Source organism: Nyctereutes procyonoides, unplaced genomic scaffold (assembly GCF_905146905.1).
Source record: "Nyctereutes procyonoides isolate TBG_1078 unplaced genomic scaffold, NYPRO_anot_genome, whole genome shotgun sequence".
NCBI classification, from domain to species: domain Eukaryota; kingdom Metazoa; phylum Chordata; class Mammalia; order Carnivora; family Canidae; genus Nyctereutes; species Nyctereutes procyonoides.
In genome coordinates, this window is record NW_026575133.1 from 53,443,801 (window position 1) to 53,468,887 (window position 25,087).

General features: G+C 41.7%; 1 protein-coding gene across 2 annotated transcripts in view; it reads right to left on the reverse strand.

Annotated features, from left to right (window-relative positions):
• Nucleotides 1-18,374: 18,374 nt before the first annotated feature.
• The window catches only part of EBF2 (EBF transcription factor 2), a 191,789-nt gene continuing 185,076 nt past the window's right edge, over nt 18,375-25,087 (reverse strand). For both annotated transcript variants that reach the window (XM_055300713.1, XM_055300712.1), the window contains one exon: nt 18,375-21,224. In XM_055300713.1, coding sequence (XP_055156688.1) covers nt 21,193-21,224 — 32 coding nt within the window. In that variant the 3' untranslated portion in view covers nt 18,375-21,192. The remainder of the gene's footprint in view (nt 21,225-25,087) is intronic.

A 25,087-nucleotide genomic window follows, 5' to 3' on the forward strand; every position in this document is an offset into this window, starting at 1 on the left:
GACATATTTTTATGAACAAGTTTTAATTTTTTTTTTCAGGAAAAATAATTCATTACAAAAGCTAGAAAATAATGAAAGTTTTCCAATTTATTTTATGAGTCTACATATCCCTCAAGAATGCAAACTTGGTGCTTCTAAGACTGAAAAATATAAGCCAGTCTTACGTTTGACTTGACTACAAATCAAACACAGCAGCTTATTTAAACAAAGAACACAGGAGAATCAGGAATTCAAAAATGGTTGGATGATAGAACATCTATTGAGGTAATTCATTATTTTCATAAATGAAAGAGTGAGTTGCATGATTATCTTACTAGCGGCCAAAATCCATTTGATAATTTTCAATGTCATTCTTGATTTTTACCAAAAAGTTTTAAAATGAAACTTCTTAGCAAGAAAGCATTAGGAGACTTCCTTAGCCAGAGAAAGAATATTTATGTCAAATTGGCCAACATCACATCTAATTGGGCAACCTGGATATTAAAGTCAGACCTAGGCATGGGAGCTTGCTATCATCACAACTTTTTAATATTTTCCTGGAACTCTTAGTCAACAGGACATCAACAGAAAGAAATATGAAGTATAAATATTGGAAAGGAGAGAAACACTGTGATTTGCCTCAAAGGTTACGAGAATAATATCCTTGATGGGCTTGAGCTTTTGGAAACCAAATTCTCCTTATTTTCTGCTTTTTGCTCAGTTCATTTCTCCCCAGGGGCAATGAGCAACAAGTCTTCTATCTGCTTCAAGTAGAGAGAAAAGGAAGAGGGAGAAGACAAGAGGAACTGGAAACAGCTCAAAAATATTACTGCACACACACAACAAACACACATGTGCACACAGAACACAAATCTGGAGAAAAGGATAATAGCTTATATTTCCTGTTGGTAAAATAACAGTTGATTTTTTCTTCATGCTCTTCAACGATATTCAAATTTTCTACAGCGAACATTTAATACTCCCATAGTAGACAAAATATACATTATTTCAAAAGAGGAGGCAAACAAGGGGATTGTAAGAAATCATACCAGAGCTGTGGCTTGGGGGGGGGAGTTGGGGAGCAGAATCCAAGGGGAATGGGTCACTAAAACAGTGGCTTTACCACCAGAAGACTTGGATTTATTTCTAGTTGCATCACTTATAAGCCTGTTAACAGGGAAATCACTTAACTCTCTTAGCCTCAATTTCTTTGGGGAAACTCTTCTTCCCTACTCCTCATGTTCCCACCTGGAGGGGCTTCCCTGGAGAATTAGGACCTTCCTTTGCTTGACATTGGAGCTTATGGCTCAAGTTACCATACATTACAACTTGCCCAGCCCCGTTAATGCTTTTTTCTCACAGTATTTATTCATTTCTTCCCTTTCACTATCAAAACTCTCCTCATGTAAACAATACATTATGTAGTCATTCTACTCATGGCAGCTTTGTCCATGGGAAAATGGTGATTTTCATAGTTTTAAATAAATGTGGACTTTAGCAAACTCTGGCTGTCACAGCAAGCAGGCTGCTCAGGTCTTGGTGAAGCTCATGGGCTCATGCGGCTGCTGCACCTCACCTGCAGCTACTTCTATAGAGCACCTTGGTGTCTTGTGCCAGGCAAAGGTAAAGGAGGGCTAGATCAGATGTCCTGGATGTCAACCCACTGTGTTGTTTCAGATCCCATTTGGAGCTGAGAGAAAGAACCGTGGAGGGATTAAAAAGCCAGTTGGATTCACATGACTTACTCATACTTTCCAGAATTCACCCCAGTTTGGCTCTGATTTGCTAAATATTTAAGCACTGACCAAGATTTTAGATTTCAGGACCTATAGTATGGGTTAAGCTACAGATTTTCTCCTTCTCCCAAATATTGCTGGCCTCTGGCAACATAAATACTGGGATCTGAAAAAAAAAGTGTGATAAGTTAACTTCTCTGGTGGCTGGAGATTTCTTGTGGTTCTAAATTTTGTGGAATATGGGCCTGATGCGATAATAATCTTATGTGTTCCATTAACTCTTTGAACTCTTTAAAAATGGGGCTCCTGAGAGACTGTGAAGGAGCCACACCCATTCCCATGGAAGACAGCCCAGTCTGCAGCTGCTAAAGGCCAAGACCCTCTGGCTGAGACTGAGCAGGACTGGAAATGGAGAAATGAAACTTTGGACATGAATTTCTTGACATATCAGGTCGCAGGAAAAACCAAAAATTCGAATTCAACTTTAATTTCTTTGGACTTTTAACCCTACAAGTTAAGGAGATTTAACTTCAGACATTAATTCTGTTGGACTGAAACTTCTTTGGACTTTCTCTAGAAGACCATTTTTTAATTTTTGGACTTCAGCATCTCCTTGGAATTTCCTAATGGGCAGGAGTTCATATCCAAATTTGGTCCCCTCTATGTTGCTGGAATCATGTAATTGAATATATTGTTATTTAACCACGTTGCGGAACCTCTGAAAAGCGTTATATTGGAGAACATGGCTGAACAGTTTTGCGAGGAGGAAAACAGAAGCAGGAGTGCATTGGCACTTCGTTAAATGAGCAGCATCTTTGGGTTCATTCAGGGTCTTCTCAGGGCAAATTCTTAACTGTCCACCTATGATCCCAGGATTTTCCAAAGGAGATGTGGCTGGTCCTGGAGGGCTGGTCTCATAAAGTGGAAGCAGTACCACTAGGACAAATAGCCACACCTGTGATGACCACGCGCTTGAGGGTTAAACTCAGTGGTGTGAACAAAAGAGCTGGGATGCACCAGGAGAAATCACTTCCTGTGTCTCCTTGTGATTCCATGAGTAATATTTCCGGCTCTCCTGCCCCCCTCGCCTGCTCATCCCTGAGAGGAGGAGGGAGTTACCCACTCATGAAATGACAGCCTTTGGTAGATGCCTCTCAGTTGCATGGAGCTCATCTATCCAAAGTCTTGAAGCGTGAGGATTGTGCTCCTGCTGAATTCTCAGTAAGTGAATCTGCCATGAAGACCCAAACCTGTACCTGAATGGGCTGCCCCGGGTCTATGCTCCTGCATGTTGTGTGTGCCTGTGGGGAGTGGGGTGGGAATGTTGACAGACTCCTTGCGTGTGTCAGCTGCTCTCCCCAGCAACTGTTACCAGTAATAAAGCTGACAGTTTCCTCTTCACTTGCCTGGCCCCTGTCGGTTCTGAACTTGGGCAAGAACAGAGGCATTTGTTTAGTCTGAAGAGCCCTCAAGAAACCTCACCTTTAAAGGGTGAATAATAGGGGATCCCTGGGTGGCTCAGTGGTTTAGCACCTGCCTTTGGCCCAGGGTGTGATCTTGGGGTCCCGGGATCAAGTCCCACGTCAGGCTCCCTGCATGGAGCCTGCTTCTCCCTCTCCCTGTGTCTCTGCCTTCTCTCTGTGTGTCTCTCATGAATAAGTAAATAAAATCTTTAAGAAAAAAAATAAGGGGTGAATAAGAAGCACCGCCACCATACAAAGTTGTACTGAAAAGCTCAGCAGCTAACGGATGGGAACTTATTTTATAAATTGCTGCTGCTGATGTAGTTTGGCCAATGACCATGGCCAACCTTTCTTAGTTCTAAGATGAGTATCACCCACATTGAAAAATCAGAACTTCAAAGGACACGGCTGGCTGTCATGCATCAGCAGAGTGAGTGGCCACCACTTACTGACTCCCTACTCTGTGCTGGGCACTCAGGACAGTGTCCCACTGTGAGCATTTCTGGCTCTCTTGACTTTACAGCTTTCCTCAGAAGAGGAGAGGAAAGGAAGTCCGTGAGAGAATGCTGCGGTGTGTGCCAACAGGAGGCCCCAGATGCCATTTCTCATAAATACAGAATAAACACATTTGCTATTGACACTGCCTCGTGCAAAAAGAGCTGGGAAGTGGCTGGGCCCCACTCCACACTTTTCTTCCAGGTTGGAAAGGGGCATAGCTTACCCACTTCTTCTCTCCCAACTGGAGATCTTTGTGTGTCAACTTCCCATTAGCTATTCTGTCGACAGGGCGGCCGGCCCCAGCTGCCCCGTGCACCCTATGCCCCAAGCAGAGATAATGAGACAGTGCTACTTATATAACCTGGTCTGATTAGAGGCTCAGATCTTTGCACCTCAACAGCTGTGTGTTGTCACCAATGGAAATTTTTAACTCGTCTGCCAATTCCCAGGTCGCCCAAATAAGTGGCTGAAAGAGTGGCTGCTGTTTCATCGTTTATTAGAACGGAATTTAGGTTCTGATAAACCCTAATGCTGAAAATTAGCTCCGAGGAAACTGGCTACGGTTCCTGGTCTCTGGCTGATAGGAACAAGTAGAATTTATTCAGGTGGGTTTTTTTTTATCCTGTAGCCAGTTCAGCACACAAATTACTTCAGAGCTATTTTTAAAAACGTAATAAGACCAATACTTAGGAGAGCCAGATGCAGTGTGAGGAGGATCAGAAAGCATCTATTATGGGCTCGACATTCACTCTCCCACAAAGCCTCGAATGATATTGAAAAATCTCTTCCTGCTCTTCCTGGTGGCCTCACCACGTCGCTGGAGTCCTCTGGGTGTTGGTCAGACTTGCCATGGGTGAACAAGTCATTTCAGCCACCAAAGTCATGTTAGAATTAGCCTTTTGATTCGGGCAGAGTGAGGGGCACTCAGAGGAAGGCTTTTCAGACCATGTGTTACACAGAGAAGTTCCCTCCAGGATGATGGGTCTGTAATCTGCTCATTCAAAACTCTGGCCCTTGCACCTTCTTTTCAAGGTCTGCAAAGAAAGAAGTTTGGCCTCCATGGTGGTGTCTTTGAGCATCTCATGACCACTTCAGAGGAAAAAGACAAAATTCTTTTTCAGACACCTTCTAGAACTTTCCTTCTTGTTCTGACACTATGAAGCATCAACCCTCCTTCGTCACCACTCCCCTCTGATTCCTTCCTGCATGGAGGTTGTAATTCCTCCCCCTTGGCCTTTCCTTCTGCAGACCAGAATGCTCCGGAGATCTACCAGGATACACTGTGTTCCCAGCTGGGAGACTCTGTGGGAGAGGAGGAGGCCGGCCACTAAGCAAAGTTATAGGACACCATTCCTGGCCTCGTTGGAACTTACCATCTAGTGAACAAATTCTTTAATTTTTCCCTGTCAGGAAGGGTTTTCTTGTCTCTCCCCTGAGCTTTTGTTCATTTTGGCTTCATTCTTCCTAAGCCTTTCCAAGTTCTCCCGATTCCTTCTTCTTGTCGGAGGTCCAGCTTGAACCTCATACAGGAAAACAATAATCTTATTTTAAAAGATTTCTAAATTCAAAAAACTATAACGTCTTGCTTATATTATTTTAAAATTCAAATGGGAAATCAGGGGAATTTGAAGCAGGGTTGGATTCTGGCTCTGCCACTGCTCGGCTGCTCAATGTGGGGCCAGGCCCCTAACCTTTCTCAGTTTCAGTTATGCCACCTCCAAACTGTGGGTAGGGGACACCTGGGTGGCTCAGTGGTTAAGCATCTGCCTTCAACTCCGGGCATGATCCCAGGGTCCTGGGATGGAGTCCCACATCGGGCTCCCTGCAGGGACCCTGCTTCCCCCTCTGCCTGTGTCTCTGCCTCTCTCTGTCTGTCACGAATAAATAAATAAAAGCTTTAAAATAAACAAACAAACAAACAAACAAACACACAGTCCACCACAGGCTTGCCAGGAGCATTAGAGACTAGGAGTGAGGCCTCCCAGTACTGATGTTTTTCCTTATAGTGAAAAATTGAAAATGCTAAAAATGACTCCCGCCTTCTCATAGATTAAAATAAAACAGGCTCATGGTTCTCCAAAGCCACAGCAGCACCCCCAGCATCTGCTCTGTGATACCTTTCCTGAGACAGGGCTCTATGGTTCATGCATCTCCTGTTCACAGGATGTCTCGGAGCTGTGTGTCCATAAACCAGCCCCTCCCTCGGGGAATGAAGCCCCCCGGAGGCCATGGGGGGGCATCGACTCATCTAGGGATTCCCCAGTACTTCTGCACTCACCTCCCAGCTTATAAAGCACTTTCACGTGTACTAACATATTATCTCAGTTAATCCCTTCAACAATCATGTGAGCTTGTTCCTCAGGTCCACAATACAGAGGATCAAATGCGCTCAGGAGAACCTTATAAACAAGATAACTTGAACATAGATCTTGGTCTTCTGGTGGTAAATGTTGTGTTTCTGCAGCCCTCTATGCCGCTGGCCCCGGGTTCTCCATCCCTGCTTCCACTGCTGTTTCCTTTACACAGTCAACACTCTCCTCCGCGGCCTGGAGCTAAACCACCCCCAGGAACACTAAAGACTCCAGTAATCTGCGGGTTTGTGAATCCCAGGAACACAGCTCAAGCCCCCAGGTACCTGCGATGGACCGAAGCTCCCCCAGAGAGGCCCAGGCTGCCTGTGGGGCTTGCTCAGCCTCCCTGTTGGCTTCCTCCAGGTCCCAGAATCTTGCCTGAAATGTTTCCGTGGTATCTACAAAAGCCTCATGAGCAGTTTTAAACTCCAGACAACACGTGGACAAGAAAGGTGTAGCTGGAAATAGCTAAAGCCACACAGTTGAGAGGACCAGAGTCATGGGCTATAAACAACTTACAGGGGCTTCTGGTATTAAGTCCCATTAAGCTTTACTTCCTCATCACCAAAATGGTTAGCAAGTGCAGATAAGGGGATCTCTGTGTTGAGCACAACCAGATTTCTTTTCCTGAGTCACAGTGTACCACAGTTCCTCCCCCGTATCTATCCTGGGACATACCTGGGTGCTTCCCTTGGCCTCTGCCAACGGATTTACTCAAAGGCTCTGTCTGAGCAGAAGTGTGGCCAATCTCCTTGTGCTCCACAAAATGCTTGTTGCTTCCTCCTCTCAGTGAGAGGGAAACAACTCTTTCTGTTTCCTTAACCCCATAGTCTTATATCTCAGTTGATTCTGGAAGCTCTGCATTCTCTGCCTGGCGATGTCTGCATTGTAGTGAGGGAACAGGTGCTGTCTCCCACTCTTTCTGGACAAAACGTGGGTTCCAAGATAGAAATTGATTCCCTGGTGGACAAAAGCCTTCATCTTTATCAACAATCTTTCTGACTGTAGCAGACAGCACTTTGACATTTTTTTCTACTAATTTCCAATCACAGATAAGCTCACTGTGTGTGCAGAGAGCAGACCTTTGCTGACATCTTCACCTGAATTAGAAGGGGATTGTCATACCTCCAGCATCCTTGAGAGTGGGAGAGAAGTGCTCCTTTCATCCCCTGTGTTCTTTGTACAGCCTCAGGACAGCAAAGTGGGGAGCAGGATAAAGGGGAAACAAAATAGGCCCCATCTGCCATAAGGCTTAGACACTTTTTCCCTTGGAGTTACCTTTCTGTGTCTCTTTTTGTCTCTTTATCTTTCTTTCTCTCTTTTAAACCATTTATGAAGGTATAATTGACATACAATAAATGGTACCTATATAAAGTGTACTCTTGGATAAGTTTTGGCATATATGAACACCCATGTAAGCATCACCGCAGTGAAGCTAGTGGATATCTAACACCCTCAAATGCTTCCCCATGCCCCTTTGTAATTTTCCCCTCAACTCCCGGCAATCACAGATCTCCTTCCTGTCACTATAGATTGGTTTACTGCTTTTAGAATTTTGTAAAAATGGAATCATATAGTACCTAACTTAAAAATAAGCAATTTATTGAGGTATGATTCACATATAATACAACTTACTTGTTTTAAATATAACATTCATCAGGGTTCTCCAAACAATCATATATATCATCTATATATCTATATCTATCTATCTATCTATCTATCTATCTATATCTATATCTATATCTATCTATCTATCTATCTATCTATCTATCTATATATATATATATATATAGAGAGAGAGAGAGAGAGAGAGATAGATTTTAAGGAATTGGCTCATATAATTGTGGGGGTTGGCAGGTCTGAACTTCTAGGGCAACCCAGCAGGCTAGAAAGAAGCAAGAGTTGATGTTATAATCTTGAGGCAGAATTTCTTTTCCTAGAAACTTCACTGTTTGCTCTTATTAAGGCCTTTCAACTGATTTCACAAGGCTCATCCACAATATTATCAAAACGAAATCTCTTTTACTTAAAGTCAACTGATGGTAGATATTAACTACATCCATAAAATACCTTCACAACACCTAGATAAGAGCTTAATGAGATAAATAGGTACTGTAGCCCAGCCAAACTGACACAAAAAAACAACCATTTTAGTTTCTTTATTTACTACAATTGTGTCACTATCACCTACAACCTAATTTTAAAACAGTGCTATTGCCCCAAGGTCCTAAACACTTTTTCTCTTGGATTTATCCATCTTTTTTTTTTTTTGCCATCAAGATTATGAAAGGAAAAGGGAACAAGACTACTACCTCTAGTCTAATTCTTTAGATTTTCTAATCTAACCATTTTTTAGCAAGGCTTTTCTGTAATTGCTTACTGAATGATCTATTACTTATCAATATACCAGAACTGAAAAAAGTCTAACATGGGCTAGTTTCTTTTTTTTTTTGGGGGGGGGTTTAGAAAGAGAAAGAGAGTGTGAGCGGGGATTAGGGGCAGAGAGAGAGACAGGATCTCAAGCAGGCTCCATGCTCAGAGAGGAGCCCATTGTAGGGCTTGATCTAACCACCCTGAGATAATGACCTAAGCCGAAATCAAGAGTTGGATGCTTAACTGACTGTGCCACCCAGGCACCCCAAAGGCCAATTTCTTGATTCATGTTCAAGAGCACTGAAGTCTCCTGGTAGGTATTGAATCCTGCTCTGTGCTAGGTACCTTCACAGGAGTCATCCCATTTGATTCTTACCTAAACCTCACAAAGCAAAGAGGAGTCAGTCCATTTTGCAGAATACAGTAGAGTCCCAGAAAGGCCAAAAACTGACACGTTCAATCAACAGACAAACTGAGATTTGAAAAGAGCGCCTCTGATCGTTAAGTCCTCCCATTGCAGCCCAACTGCCCACTTTGGATGTCCCATGTTGTATGTGCTTTAAAGAGCCTGCTACTGAATCACGTGTACGTGATTAAAACTTGTCAAGATGAAGATAAGCACTGTGAAGGTCCTGAATGCAAGAAGCTTGGCTGCGACGTGAGAATCCCCAGCTTGAGAAAGGACACCGCAAAAGGGCACTGGCATATTTATGTAGATTTCTTTGTTACAACGGTTGAAGTCCTTGGCTTTTAGGAAACTAGGTTAGAGCATGTTGGGAAAAGCACCCTTCCCAGATGTATTCCCTCTTGTCTCTCTCTTGCCAACATAGTGCTCTGTTAGGCAGAAAGAGCCCAGTGCTTATATGAGGGACCTGGAGCATTTTGCCTAAGGCTTTGCATCTCCTTTGCTCCTTCCCCACATCCTGCACCTGCTGCCTTTGCCACAGGCTCCTTCTCCTCTGCCACTCTGATGAATGTCAAGGTGAGACTCCACGTTCTGCTGTCATTTCCAAGGAACGGATGCCATCAATCATGTCTTCTGTGCTCCCACAAAGGAACAGCCCCCTTTTCACTCCCCATTTCAAAATGTGTCCTACAGAACAGAACCTAGGTATCACTTCTACTTGTGCCTAAGGCCTCTGAGAATTTACTTAACTGAGCTTTTCTTCAGCATAGTACTCTGTTCCATGCCAGCATCACCTGCTACACTAGAGAATTCTTCTGTTCTTGTTTTAAAATAAAATTCATATTGTATTGTATATTTGAAAGTTGCTAAGAGAGTAGATCTTAAAAGTCTTCATCACAAGAAAAAGTTTTGTAACTATGTGTGGTGACAGATGTTAACTATGCTTACTATGGTGCTTATTTTGTAAAATATACAAATATCTAATCATTATATTGTACACCTGAAATTAATAAAAGGTTGTATGTCAACTATACCTCAATAAAAGAAATCAAATATATACTGTGTTCTCTCTTCATTTTCTCTCTTCCACTCTCTGACGTTCCTACTTAACAAAAGCATAGTCAAACAATTAAGGGAAGAGAATACTAACAGGGATGCAAACTATATGCTATGCATATTAGCATATGCTTACAAACTTACAGGCCTTTGGCCAGTACAATATGATTCAACATAGAAGAAAGGTTTAGCCTGATGCATGAGCATTTCCCCAAGCTTCTGGGCACACCACCTTCTCTACCATCAATATGCCAACCCTGCTAAGCCTGAAGAAAAAGCTAATTTTTAGAAGGCTTATTATACAGAAAGACGGTTCTTTTTGGTTTCCTTGCAAAGCCAGGGTAAGTTTCCCAGAAGAGCTGGTTTGATTTCTCTTCTCACCTCTTGCCCACTCAGTGAACTCAGGGAAGTGATAGATTCTTGGGCTTCAGCCCACACATAAGTAAGGATGGTGAAGACAAGAACCAGTTGCCTTAAGTTCTCAGAAACAAGAAAGTGAAAGCATCAGTGCATCACTTAGTAGGGGTTTTTGTGCCTTATACCACAGAATTCTGTATACCCTGGACTTCCCAGGACAAATCCAGTTTCAGATATATCGCTACCTGTCAAATCCCAAGTTCTAATTCTTGGCTTACAAAATATCATCACTTTGGTTATAGGTGAGCCTGTGCTAGTTGAGATCATTTTGGTAACTAATTTTTCTTGGATGGTGTCAAAGATGACTCTGAGCTCTACCAAACTGTACAAATGAGTCATATTATTGAGATGATACAGTGCAGTTACCAGGTGGTTCTGCTAATAATTAGAAACACATTTCTATATTTCATAGAACCAAGCAAGGAAAACATGACCAGGAAAATGTTACATGTGGGGACAATTATTCAATAGGTCCTTGGCTGAGACTTGTGGATATGAACATAATTCAGAGGCAAAAATGAAATACTAGAATAATACATGGAGATTTCTTTTATTGATGCTGCATTACAGAACACAGGAATTAACATTCAGCCAAGTCTTGATTATTCAAGGAATGATGACCCAATGTGTGGATTACCAAACCTTTTCCTCCCCTTTCTCATTGCCATAGTCCAGGGCTTTTCAGATTTGAGTAATGTGTGTAGAAAAAAAACCTTTAAGAGGCCAGAGTATTTCTTAAATTATTTATATTAAAATTATAAAATTTGTACAGAACTAAACTTTTTAAAAAAGGTTTTATTTATTTATTTGACACAGAAAGAAAGCGTGAGAACAAGCAGGGGGTGTGGCAGAGGGAGAGGAAGAAACAGTCTCCCCACTGAGCAGGGAGCTCAGCTGCAGGGCTTCATCCCAGGAAACCCAGGATCATGACCTGAGCCGAAGGCAGATGCTTAACTGACTGAGCCACCCAGGCGCCCCTGCACAGTACTAAAGTTTAAGATTGAATACTTATGCTTTCATATATGCTTGTTTTAAATAAAAATAATTTGTAAAGTAAAAAATCAAAATAAAAAATCAATCAATTAAACATTCACAACATTAATTTACACTGGTGGATGATGTTGTTTTGCTGAAACAACATGAGGCAACAATGCAATCTTTCCATGTGACCAGAGCAGAGGAGAAGGAAATATTAAAGATCAGAGGCAGACTCCCACAAGCCCCCATATCCTTCCATACGAAGGCATGTTCCTCCTCCAGGGATTTAGGAACCATGGTTTGAGGAATACTGTGGTTATCCACTTAGAATTGATGATCTTTTTCTACAAGGGTGAGTAAAAAATGTGAAACCAAAATGGGTCAGCTATCCTTCTTGTTGGTAAAAGTTGTCACTAAGGGGAACTTAGGGTGATTTGTAGATTCAGATCAACTTCTGACCCCCTTTTGTTGGTTTCTCATTGCCCTGGCTATTAGAGGATTATCTATAATATTGCATCTTCAGAATTGCCTGCCTACTGCACAGAATGGGCTGTAGCACAGCATGCAGACACAGGCTTTTCCAAAGACTCCCACATTGATTTTCTAAAGACTGGAGCACATCTATTAGGGCTCCCTTACATTGTAAGCAGATCCACTTGAAGGAGCAGCCAACTCATGTATTGTGATGTAAATGGTGTTGTTCCACACCCAGCACTTTCATCTTCCAAGAGTTCCACAAACACTGACTAATTAATAAGCTTCCTTTCAGTGCTGGCAAAGAGGAGTTGTAAGGAAAGAGTGATGGGTGGTTTTCCAGATAAACACATGTTCATTTTTAGCTAAGGCTTAGGAGAAAGAAACAAAAATGTATAGAGCCGAACACTTACTTTGCCACTTTCACATTCTTTATTTTATTTAAACCTCTCAACAGTCTTGGCAGGGAAAGAATCTTGGCATAAAGGTCTTTTTGTCACCGGCTTTACAGATGGGGAAATTACAGCTCCTAAAGATACTTTTCCGATAGTTATATAGTTATAAGTGGAGGCTGGAGGTGGGATTTGAACTCAGATCTGCTAATTTCCAGTGCTCACACTCTTTCTGTGACTCCCTCCTACACAGACTGGAAGTTTGGCATTTTTGCTGTATTAGTCATTATCGTTGTAATTGTTAACAGCAAATGTTATTAATATTCAATGACCATAATATTTCAAAATTATTTAGTCACGATCTTTGAGGCATTTAGAGTTCTACACAACTATTCTGCTTTTAGTTCAAAAATGGCAAATATTTGGATTTGATATTAGAAATCAATCTAATTTCTGTCTTACAAGCAATTTTTCATGGGTTCGAACTCTTGGAACTTGCAAAAATCTGGAAATGAAAACAATGTTTGCTTTGTCCTCAAAAGTTATGCTCATGACACACCAGATGTTCTCGTCTATGATTTAAAAAAAAACAAACAAACTTTTTTTAGCTTTGAATGGAAGCAAACACAGACTGGTGTTAAGGACACATCTTTCACTCCTATTATCACTTACAAAGAGCTGGGACTGTGGCTTCTCTGAGTGTGCCACTCCTGGGTATGCAGAGTGCTACAGAACTCCTTCCTGGCAGGGCGCTGATTTGCCCACCTTGATTTTTATCATTGGTTCAAAGAGTATCATGGCTAAATAATGGTCCTAGTGTTATTCACTCTTCATCCACAAAACAGACTGGACTGAGCCTCGCGCTCTGATTCCTTCCCTTCTGAGCACCTGAGAGGCAGCTAGGACCCTAAGAGGACGATGTGAACTGACCCCAAGGCAGGAGCAGGTGCTGTAGTTCTGCTCTTTCAAAGAGGATAAACCAGAGTCTACTGGGTTTCAGTGCCCACTGAGTCCTCACACAGGCTAATGGGAAGGCTGGACTGCAAATCTTGCTGGAGTTGCTGTTGTTGAATTGAAGGAGCCTCTATGGAATGCAAATATTTTACATATTCATTCAATTGTTAATTTTTTTGTTAAGTGCCTGCACTGTGCCAAGTATTATTCTAGGTGATGGGAAGAGAGCAGTGAACACCAAAAACAAAAATTCAACACTCCTGGAGCTTTTGTTCTTTAATGTACATAGGTGTTTTTATTTATTCATAATAACAATGATATATATGCGTATATATGCATATATATGTGTAAGTATATATATCCTCAGTTATGTACATTTTTCATTATGCAATCTTGAATAAATCACTGTATTGAGTCTTCATCTTCATACACATGATTTACATTATGATAGACATGTGAATATGTGCGTATACATATATACATATAGTTGTTCTTGATTGGATGGTAGATTTGAATCCAGATCTCTGAATTTTAGCCATTTCCATTTTATCATACTGTCTTCTGTGCAAATAACTCAAGGAAAATAGAGTTTTACCATTAAAAGTGGGATCAGTTTTCAGGGGATAGCCAAAAGCACTGATGGTCCAATAGTTTATGTGCCACTTCAACTTATTTCCAACAGTCAAGCCTGAGCCCCTTTTTTGTATATTATTCATTGTAACAAATTCCAGTAGTAGTTTTGAGAATTACTTGTATTTTATTATTTGTATTTGACATAATCCAGTGCAGAGAGTGAAGAAGGTAACCATTGGTCTGGGCCACAGGAGCTGGTTTACAAGAGTAACCTACAAGGTCACGGGTAGAATGACGGGGTTCATAGTACCATGCCACAATCCCTTTTTCTTGAATCACCATACTTTAGAGAATATGAAGACATCAGACTAGCATGCTATCATAAGACCTTTCCATCAATTCCTATTCGAAATCACTTACTAGGAAAACAGGGAAATGAGAAAGAGAGGCATGAATTTCATCTTGGATGAATCTAGGAAAATTGGTTACCCCAAATCATAGTTTATGGGGAAGGCATGGCAAGTGGCAGTGGGAGTCAAACAGGAACGTGTAAAGACTGAGAAAAGATGCTTCAGCTAATAAAGCTGAAGATAAAGCTGGCCAGATGAGGTGAGACTATCCTAAGGTTGAAACCAATGGTCTGTTATTGAAACAACTAGAATTAACATATTCTGACAGTAGACATCTCTCTGAACCCCATTTTGCAGAGACATAAAGTATACCAGACAAGACCGGAAGTACCCAAACAAGCCATGTATGTAAGAAGTAATCAGTTGATGAGGAAGATTAGTGTGTACTATGGATGATGACATAAATTCTGTTTCATTTTGCCGAAGAGGAAGCAAAAGCTAAAACAAGTGTCTCTCTCTCCCTTTGGTCTTGTACACACACACACACACACACACACACACACACACACCTCTGATACAAGAATTTCTGCTAGCCTGGTACAATGTCCTGGATGCTTCCCTCTCAAACTTCTGGCAAATCCAGAAAAAAACTCACTTCAAAGATGAGTGTTATCAAGAAAGCATCAAAAAAATGATTTATATGCATATACCATAAGAAGGGGAAAAAAAGAAAAAAAGAGAACAAATGATAAGTGGTGAATACTCACCAGAAAAAAAGCTTTCATGAACTGATGATAATTCTGATCAAGTTCATTGCCATAATAATAATAATTAATAATAATAATAAACAATAGTTTCTTTATAAAATAATAGCTCAAAGCAGAGATGCAATAGCTCAATGAAAATAGTCAACACGGTATAAAGCAATGGGATATAAGCTGGTACAGCTTATGAAAAAAGTGAAGCCAAAATTAGAAGCATCTGAAAGCTTAAGGCCATGTTTGAGGGAGTACAGTAGAGAACAAGCATGTGAATAACAATCTACAGGTGTGCTAAGAGTCAAGGGTGGCTAAAGAGACCATGACAGACATGAATGATGGACACTTGGAGATCCAGCATATGAATAACTGGAGTCTTTAGCAAGAAGGACCACAATGAAGAAACAGAGAATGTATTTTATGTTACAATGAAAGAAAAATTTCCAAAAATGAAAGAAGGCTTGAAGCTATACATTGAGAGGAAATGCTGCATCCCAAGGGGAAAAATACACAGAACTTATCAACACTAAGAGAAATCCCTGGACTTCATATACAAAGAAAGACACTTTCATGCAAGCAGATAAAGATACCAAGGGTGACCTGCTGCCAGTTTGCATGCTTTCCAGGCATCATTATTTACCACGCTCCCTTTCACACTCAGAAGTGAGTGACTTACACAACAAATTATATGATTCCCTTGCTTATATAAAGGGAATAAGGGCACCTGGGTGGCTCAGTCAGTTGGACTTCAGCCTTCAGCTCAGGTCCTGATTCCAGAGTCCTGGGACTGAATCCCATGTCTGGTTCCCTGCTCGGTGAGGAGTCTGCCTCTCCCTCTGCCACTCCCCTGCTCATTCTCTCTCTCTTTTTCAAATAAAGAAATAAAATCTTTAAAAGGGGGGGAAATAAAAGAGAGAAATGAGAAGATGCATGACTTCGAACACATCATGGCAACATTCAAACCTCGGAGCTTGCTTTAAAAAAAAACAAAAAAAGCAAAAGAAAACCAACAGAAAACCTCTTGTATGAAGGTCTCAGAGAAAGAAAGTATAACCCCAGAAATTTTATACCCAACCAAACAGCCATTCAAATCAAAATAGAGCAATCATTTAAAAAAATATGCATGAACCAAAGAGTATACTTCTCTGGAGTCCTTAAATAAACTGTGGGAAAACAATCTTCAGTTAACCAAGAAAGAAAAAAAAAAAGAACCCGAGCACTTGTGCCCCAATTTGAAATCATTATATCTCTCCATTCCCCACAATATGTTCCTCTTTATTCCCCACCTCAGTTAACGTTAGTGCAGAATCCAATTGTCTAACTAGCAGACTGGGACTTATACTAGTCCCATCTTCTCCCTCATTCCCACATCTAATCAGTCAGTAAAGGCCTGTCAAACTGCAAGGCTTTGTTTCAAATATTTCCTCTACTTTCCATCTCTACTGGCGATCCTTAGGTCAGGTAGGAGTCCCTCTTATCAGGATTCTTGCAACATTGTCCTAATTGCAGGAGTCATTTAAAAACACCTCCTCACAAGGCACAGGAGCTGACCATTCAAAATGGGCACCCTGTCGTAGGCACCAGGACAGCACACTGGTGCATATCAGCCGTCTTTTGTCCCTCGTCTGTTTGGCCTCCTAGCCACCAGTATCCAATCCATAATTCATACTGTAGCCACTGGTTTTTCTATAGCATAAACTGTATTGTGTCACTCCTTGACGCAGGTTCCTGGAACAATTTCCCGCTACCTGCTGCATTGTCCTGGGGATGCAGTCTAAACTCTTTAGCATGGTGAGCAAGATCCTGCTTCATGAAGTCTCACATTCACTCTCTCACATTCACTGCCCTACAGCCACTGTGAAGTTGCAGTTTGGTGAAGGCACTATAAGCTCTTTGTGATTCAAATGGGTGATAGATAAGTCAAGTGTCATATCTGGAACAGGAATGGAATGCACATTTCCTTAAAAGGCCCTGGTTCTGGTTCTGAAATTGCATCTGAGCATCACAAAAAGCCACATGAGCTAAGTTCCAGGGCCAAGGGGCAAAACAACTGCCCCCACAGGCTACCAGCCAGAAGCTTCTTCCTCATTTCCTCTCATTTTGAGATCTCTCTGTTTATTAAGCAACCAGCCACTTTACATTATAGACACACTTCATCACTTTTTTTGATTAGTTGACTGACAAGATAGTCCCTAAGGAATGGACTCCCCAAGTGAAGTTATTTCCTCTCATTTGTGACAGATCGGCTACCTCTCCCACACGACAAGGCAGAGGCTGTCTCTGGGGCTCAGAATTCAGTGTACTCATTCACTAATCTAACAGGTATCTATCTGTTCGGTACCTCTGGCACTAAACTTGGTGCTCCACAGGAAATATCGAGAGCAATAAGGCCCCAGTGCTTGTAAGCCTTCACTCTAAAGTACACAACAAATGAATACAAATTGTCATGAAGACACAAGCAGAGTTTGATTAAAGAGAATAAGTGGGAAATTTGCAATGGTCAGAGGTCAGCCAAGCCCTCCCCAAGTAGAGGATAATTGAACCCAGTGCTGAAGGATGAGAAGACAAAGACCGCAAAGAGCAAGCTCCTCCCTATGAGAGGACCAAGGATGAGCATGGTCCAGGCAGAGCTAGTTTTCACAGAGAAAAGTAACACTGCAGTGGGAGCTTTCTCAGATTACTGCTTAGAAAGAGCATCTCATCTACTCATGCAAGGGATGTAATCTATGTGGTTTGAGGATAACTATACCCTGGTAGAGAGAAATAATTCCACCATGCATATGTTTGTCAATGGTCTCCTTGAAAATGACATTTAGAATCACGTTAATCTAAATGTGCTTTGTGAATTTCCCTTTCCAGGTCTTGGTTCATGATGGTCTTCCCATTTGCAGTGCTCACCACCACCCTCTGCCACAAAATTCCTACCATTCTTGGAAGGCCTACCAGCCCTGCCTCCCTCTTGGAAACTTCTCTGACCACTCCAACCCTCTGTGATTGCCATCTTTTCCGAGCTCCTGCAGCCCTTCTATCTTCCTGTATAAGCTATTCCCTGCTATGGATTATTTCCTTCCAAGGGTTGGCATTTTGCTCTCTTCCTGTAATCTAAGATTGGCCTCAAGTCTTTGTGTCCATCCTCCAATTCTTTACTGTCTGATGGATCAATTATAACATTTATTCAACATACAATTTCAAACCTAAGTAGACTACTCACCTACCTTAAGAATTCTATAAGACCAAAGACCGACCTAGGAAGTAGGATCTCTTTATGAAGGAATTTGACCAGATGGATATATAGATAAATATATATGGAAAAATGACCCAAAGTCATACATATTCTCTCCTCCAAGTGAGTACCTCAGAACACTTTCCATGTAAGCAAAAGCTGTAGTAAGATTTCCTCAATCAGAGCTCAGGGACTAACAGTTATGAGAGAATCCCCAAACTTAAGAGCAAATCCCAAACTAATTTTTTTCACTCCAGGAAAAAAAAAAGGCAAAGTTCCAATCATTTTTACAGTACAAAAATTTTATTTTTCGTTAGGATAATTTAAAGTTTAAAACTGAAGTAGACATATTCATTTTACAAACAAGATATTCTTTAATAAGTAAGACCATTAAAAACAGTAAACAAAAAAGCTGTCTTTACAAAAAGCTCTGTGCATAGCAACTTTATACTGTATATAACTGACAAAGCAAAACGATAAAATGAAACTATACAGTTTGAAAATGAGACCCTACTGTACAAAAGGTAGAGAAGATAATGGTTTTTAAACCATGCATATTGAAATGTGCAAAGAAAAACTGGGAAAAAATATGATGCTATAACAAAAAATGAGATAAATAATGAAGTAAATTGTCCCTTTAAATGGAAAATCTTACACAGCTCCTCTTACAAAGATAGGATAGAATCTGTAGTTACCTATAGAAATACTCGTATTCCAAGTGGCACGAAAAATAACCTGGGACCAGAATGATTCACCAGCAAGACTGAAGAGGACAGAGTAGCTTTGTTCTTAATTTATTAGTACACTAAAAATAATCCTTACACACATTTGTACAATTAAATAGATCGGTTGCTGCCAAGGTTCTAGCTGAATGGTCAAGGATGTCTGGTATTTAGTTACACACATTTTTCGGTGGAAAGCTACCAACAAATTCTACAATCAGTTTGAAGACAGTACTGCACTCATCTTCATGCAAGAGCAAAATTCACAGATTCTAAAAGCAATGCTACTTAAAAAAAAAACATTTCCTTATGTTGGATTGGCTCGAATCCAGGTCTAAACATGCTCAGTTTTGTTCCGCCTTCACTTTTGGAGGGTAATGTTTGTATTCCACACACTCCTCCCCTTCGATCAGATTTTTCGTGGGGGACCTTTTTCTCATGTGTTTCCTGTGTTTTGGTTCTATAAACCCTGACCATGAAGGACTGTCAGCAGTAATTATAAGCATGCCCAGTTTCCAAAACCTTGGATTCTCATGTGCATAGGAATAATATTTGGGGCATATCGAGTAATTCCAGAATAGTTGAAAGCAAATAAGACCATTGGGAACTGGATGACTAGCTGTAGGCAGGTATCAATGGGACAAACAGAAGGGGGGCCGGATTTGTGAAGTCATCTAAAATTGGCTCAGATGCACCAAAGATGTTTTTCCATGAGAGCTGCAACAATTTCTAATGTTAGAACCTCAAACCGAAATCTACATATGGACTGTGCTATGGTGCCAATGAATCAACAAGGAGAACCTTTACTGGACATCCAAATACAAAAAAATGACATCCTTATTGGAAATACAAATAAATCTGGATACATCTCCAGCATCACACAGACTTTCAAGACTCAGCCACTGTTAGCAGCTCCTGCAATGTTTCTCTGCCTAAGAGCTAGTCCCCAAAACTCCCAGAGCCCATTGCAGCCCTGGGTCACTGTGCTGCTCGAACACAGACACCCCTAATCTCTAACCCTGCTAAGAATCTCCATTTCCATCTTTTTGAATATCAGGAGAGGGATTAAGGGCTTTTAACATTCCTCTTCCACACACCATGCCATTCTTGCCTGGAAACTGTGTCGAGTAAGATACATACTTTTTCAAGAGAGTTGAATGCCATGAAAGGAAATCTGCAGAGAGAAGAAAGGACGTGGACATTCTAAAATTCACACTTAAGAGTCTAAGAAACAGGATCATCTTCTTTAAATCCTGTCTCCGAAGTTCTCTGGGGCTTACACCTCTGGGCTTGACTAGGCAACCAAAGAAGAGGGGACATGTGGCTCTGTTGGGGGGGAATTCCAAAGGGGCCTCTTGGGTGGGAAAGTCACATGGCTTTGGCTCTTCTTTTAGATGAGACATGTCTTTCCTCGGGACACAAAGCCTGGGATGCACTAAAACATGGGAATTCTCTGCACCGTTCAGAGGAGAAGGTTGAAAGCTAACATAAATTTGTTAAAAATTCACAAAGTGAATACCAAAAGGGACACGTAGACTATTTAGAAAGTGGACGGAGCTGGGAATGAACTGATGAGTTTGAGTATTTGTGTATGCGCATGGACTGAATCTTTGTTTCTGCATCAGACTGTTCTGTAGGAATCTATATAAGGTACACGTTCTTGCCCATGGGTCAATAAAATGATGGAAAAAGAGGGGGATGCAGGATGGGGGATAAAAGTCTAGTAAGTAACTGCAGTAATAATCACACACCTTTTAAACTTGTTACTACTTGTTTGCATCATTTTCATTTTACATCAGGAAGAGAAATTCCTCTCTCTTCCAAAAAAGGTCTTAATTTCTACCTCTACTTACAATAAGTTACACGTTTATTTATTTAAATAATTGTAAAACATTTTAAAATTTTTCCCTTTTTTTGTTTTTTTTGTTTTTGTTTTTTAAAGAGATTAAACTATAAGCAAACACACATACAACAACATTTCATCATTCAATTCAGGTTTCGTTTAAGAAAGTCTTCCATGCTGGTACCCTGTTTTGTTCAATTTTTTTTCTGCATAAACTAAATTGGTATCTGAAAGGCTTCATAGAAAATAGAAACTTTCAACTTTTTTTTTCCTACAAAGAAAAACAAATAGTATCCAAAATATTAAGCATGAATTGTTTGCCAATTTTTTTCTTAAATATTTTACAAACATAGGAAGGTGGTTCTCATAATGTTCATAACAAAGAATTGCATTTCTGCTCTTAGCACTGACTACGTCAATGACATATTTTGTCCTTGTCCCCAAGAGGGTCAGTTTGTGTAGCCACCATGAGAGCTATGCGAGAAACGTGAGATCAGGTCCGATGCAGCTCCGTGCATACCCAAATCTGTCCGTCATGTTCATTCTGGGGCACAACTCTCCCCAAAGAGCTCATAGTGCTTTCTTCAGGATTGGTCCATCAGAGTTAAGTAGTTTTGTGCTATAAGGAAGCAGTTCTTCTTCTTCTTTACATTGGGGGCACGACAAGTCCGGTCATGGCTGCAAGGAAAGAGTGGCACAGGAATGAGACTCAGAGATGTTTACGCTGAAGCCTACAACCCAGAGAGAGGTCAGGCACTGGGATCGACAGGGTACAATCCAGGGAGATGATGCACTCAGTGGTTGTAGAAACCCATTTCTCTAGCACACAGCCTGTCAGAGACACTGAATCACTGAATCACCGAATCACTGGAACATAAACTAGGCTTGTTGAAGTTTTGTTGGGAGGCCAAGACGTATGTTTTATCTTGTTTTATATTAATGGCTTGTGTACTTGGCATGATGGACATCAACACATAAGCTAGATTTTAAGGTATTTGTGATATATTTCTTTTTCATCATTAGACTATGATAATCTCTAGATTATATGGTTTCAAATCACTAAGTTGAAACAGGAAAGGAAACTCCAGGTGCCGAGCCTATGGAGTAACTTTCCAGGCATCAATTTATACCAAATAAGGCTTTCTCACCATCCCAAGTTTCTCTCCATTCTAGCTGAAAGTGATGAACTATTTTTCCCCCTAACTAGCTCATCTTCCTTTGGTGTTCATGCTGATATGTGATGCTTGTTCACTAATGAGTGCTGATCCACTGGAATAGAAGACTTAATTTGGTTCCTAATTTGGAAATCACCCAGTCTCTACTCTTCATCCCCTCCATCCCCGAGTAGTACCCAACGTCTCCTCCACCTAGCGAAGAGGACACAGATGATACCTGTGGGGGGCATTGGGTCCAAGGCTTCCCCTTGATATGGGAGACAAAGCAGCATTAGCACAATGTGGAAAAATCACACAGCCAACTGCACTCCTCTGACCTTGGCTTTCAGGTGATGAACCCATAGAATTTTCACATTCTTGGGTATCAGCAGAGTAGTCTCCTTGCCTCAAAACTTCAAACCACATCTTGTATTTGATCCTTTGAGTTTTATTGTCTCTGTCTCATCTAAAGCTTATCAACGATCATAGAAGCATTTTGCTGAGTGGTGCTTCCTAAGCTGATAAGCAAATGACCAAAATTCTTCCTGCTTCTCCCCAACACCACCTCTCTCTCCTCCCCCAGTCTTCTTCCTCCTGTCTCTCCTCCCTCTGCCCCTTCTTTCTCTATCCAGCTACTCTTCTTAGGCAAAATTGTCAGCCGTCTATTTCCCTGCCCATACAGCCTTTATTGAATGTTTGTGAGATCTGGATTAAGGTCTTACACAGCTAGCAAAGCCTTAATTATTTTTGCCTGTATTACTATATATTGAATCGATGTAACTTTTCAATAAAGGCAGTTCAATTCTGGACACTCCCTGATGATTTGGAGACATAGCAACCCTGGTAATTATCCCAGAGTGTAGGAGGGTTTTTATTTTATTTTATTTTATTTCTTTTCCTGGAGGGAGCTGGAAAATGAATCAGGCACATAGTGCATAATATTATCTCGACAATCTATACTCATCACTGCAAATGCCTGATAAATGAGGTAGAAGGTGGGACACTGCACAGAGCTCTCTGGCAGTAGGATTCTGGCTCACGTTTTCAACTTTAACTTGTCTATTACACTTAAAACTCATCAGCCCCTTCTTTTTTCTGCGTCCTCAGAGAGTTACCCTACAGAGCTTATTAAAAAAGGCAGAGCCACTCAAAGAAGAAGATCCAGCGCGTGCTGGAAGAACGGCAGATGTCACATCGGGCACTAGGTGGGCTGGATCTCTGCTCCACGGTGACCCTGACATTTTCCTTGTCGAAACCACAGCCAACAGACAGAAAACAGAAATTAATTAGAGAAGAAGTAAGCATGTTTGTAAGAGGAGGGGAGCATGCTTAACTGCACTTTATCCAATTTCTTTCTACCTTTGGCATTTCATGGGAAAACTATAATCCACCTTCGGTCCAGGTGGAAAGCAGGTATGGGGGAAGGGTGAGGAGAGGAATTGCACTATTCTTGTCCCTGGAGACACACTGGGTTGTCACAGCATAGGGTCTGGAGTCAAAATGTCTGAGGTCAGCTTACTGTGTTGCTTTGGGGAAACCACTTAACTAAAAAATAGTGATAATGGGGGACACCTGGGGGGCTCAGTGTTTGAGCATCTGCCTTTGGCTCAGGTTGTGATCCCAGGTCCTGGGATCGAGTCCCATATCGGGCTCCCCACAGGGAGCCTGCTTCTCCCTCTGCCTATGTCTCTGCCGCTCTCTGTGTGTCTCTCATGAATAAATAAATAAAATCTTTTTTTTTTTTTAAAGGGTGATAATGGTATGACCTTCACCTTTCCCTCACATGTGAGGCTTGGGCAAGGTAATTCATGTAAAGCACTTGGTTCAGTGTCTTGCATGTGGTGCTCAAAAGCAGCAAGGCTCAGAGTCGATTGGATGCATGTCACTCCTTCAGATAATTGAGACCATCTCACCATGCAAGTCAAGAGCAGAACCTCTCCAACAGCCTGTGATCACCCAAGCGCCTCAGACCACACTTTTACACTGTCCGTCTCTACAGACATGGAGCTTCCTGCTGATCACCTCTGCAATCCCAGGATTCCTTCACTCAGTGACTATGGCCAGAGTATTTGATGTCAGCTTGTTTTCTCCTTCTATGCATCAGTGGGATGCCTTGTAGCATTGGACCTGGAGCTTCTAGCCACCTGATACAAAAGGAGGACAAATGGGAGCCTGCACTCCTAATTTAGGCACTGCTCTTTCCCTCCTCCTCCTCCCCCTGCCTTCCTTCTTCTTCTTAAGGTTCAAATCACCAGAGAAATCCAGAGGGAATTGTAGGATCCAAAAGCGGCTCAGGACTTCTCAGTGATCCTACAGAAATGAGATTCTATCCCAGAGCCTACGTGTAATTGATGACATCGTCACTCCCAGACATGGAACATGTGGCTCAGCCACTTCCTCAGTCTAATTATTCTGACCTGCACTGACCAGGAGTTCACATGGCTGAGGACCCTAGAGAGGGTCTTATGGCTATTTTGGCTACTGCTTCCCCCACAGAGAAACCTCACTATGACCACACTGACTCTTCCATCTCTTGGGGCCAACCCAACCCTCAGTGGGTGATACCACAACGAGACTTGGGAATGCAGCAACAAGCAGGGTGGGGATTCCAGGCCATGGGAGCCAGTGGAAAAATGCATCCTGGCATGCTCAAGGGCCAAAGCCAGGCAGGGCCCACACATGAATCTCTCTGGACAGTACAGACCAGAAGATTTGAGACAACCTCAACTGCCCCAACTGAGTGCATGTAAGAGAGAGAAGATGGAGGAGGGGTGGAAGTGGAAATCAAGCTATATTTTTTTCTCCTCAAAGTGAAGCTGAAAATGTTGGCATGGGTTGTCTGGAATGAGGAAGGGGCTGTATCCCTCCCGACTTCCTCTTGCACCTGCACTCCCTCTTTCATGGGGCCTCCACTCTGCATCTCCCCAACGAGAACTGTGGGGCCCCCACATGGTTAAGTGATATGACTAAAACCACAGAACTTAGAAAGGGGAGACATCATCCCTGAAGTGGGTGTGTAGAAGGCAAAGATGCAGCAGATATTCGATAATTGTATACATTTCCCAGTCTGGAAATGAAGAAGTTCTGAGTGTATCCCCCAAGGATGCGATGGAAACCACACTGGTCCTTAAGGAGAGATGGGGCAGGTGGTGACACTGAGTTATAGGATGATCCTGTTTTTCTATGGACCGGACATCTAGATGAAAATGAAATATATATCCCTATATATACTTCTCCCCCTCAGATACACAGATGTTTCCAACTACTCACACATTGGGTGGCATGTTATCCAGCTGCTTTGTCTAGATGGAAGTAAAAGAATTTTCAGGGACTCTTCCAAGTGCTGGGTTTTCAGTTCCCATTTCACACTTTCTCTGTCAAGTCACT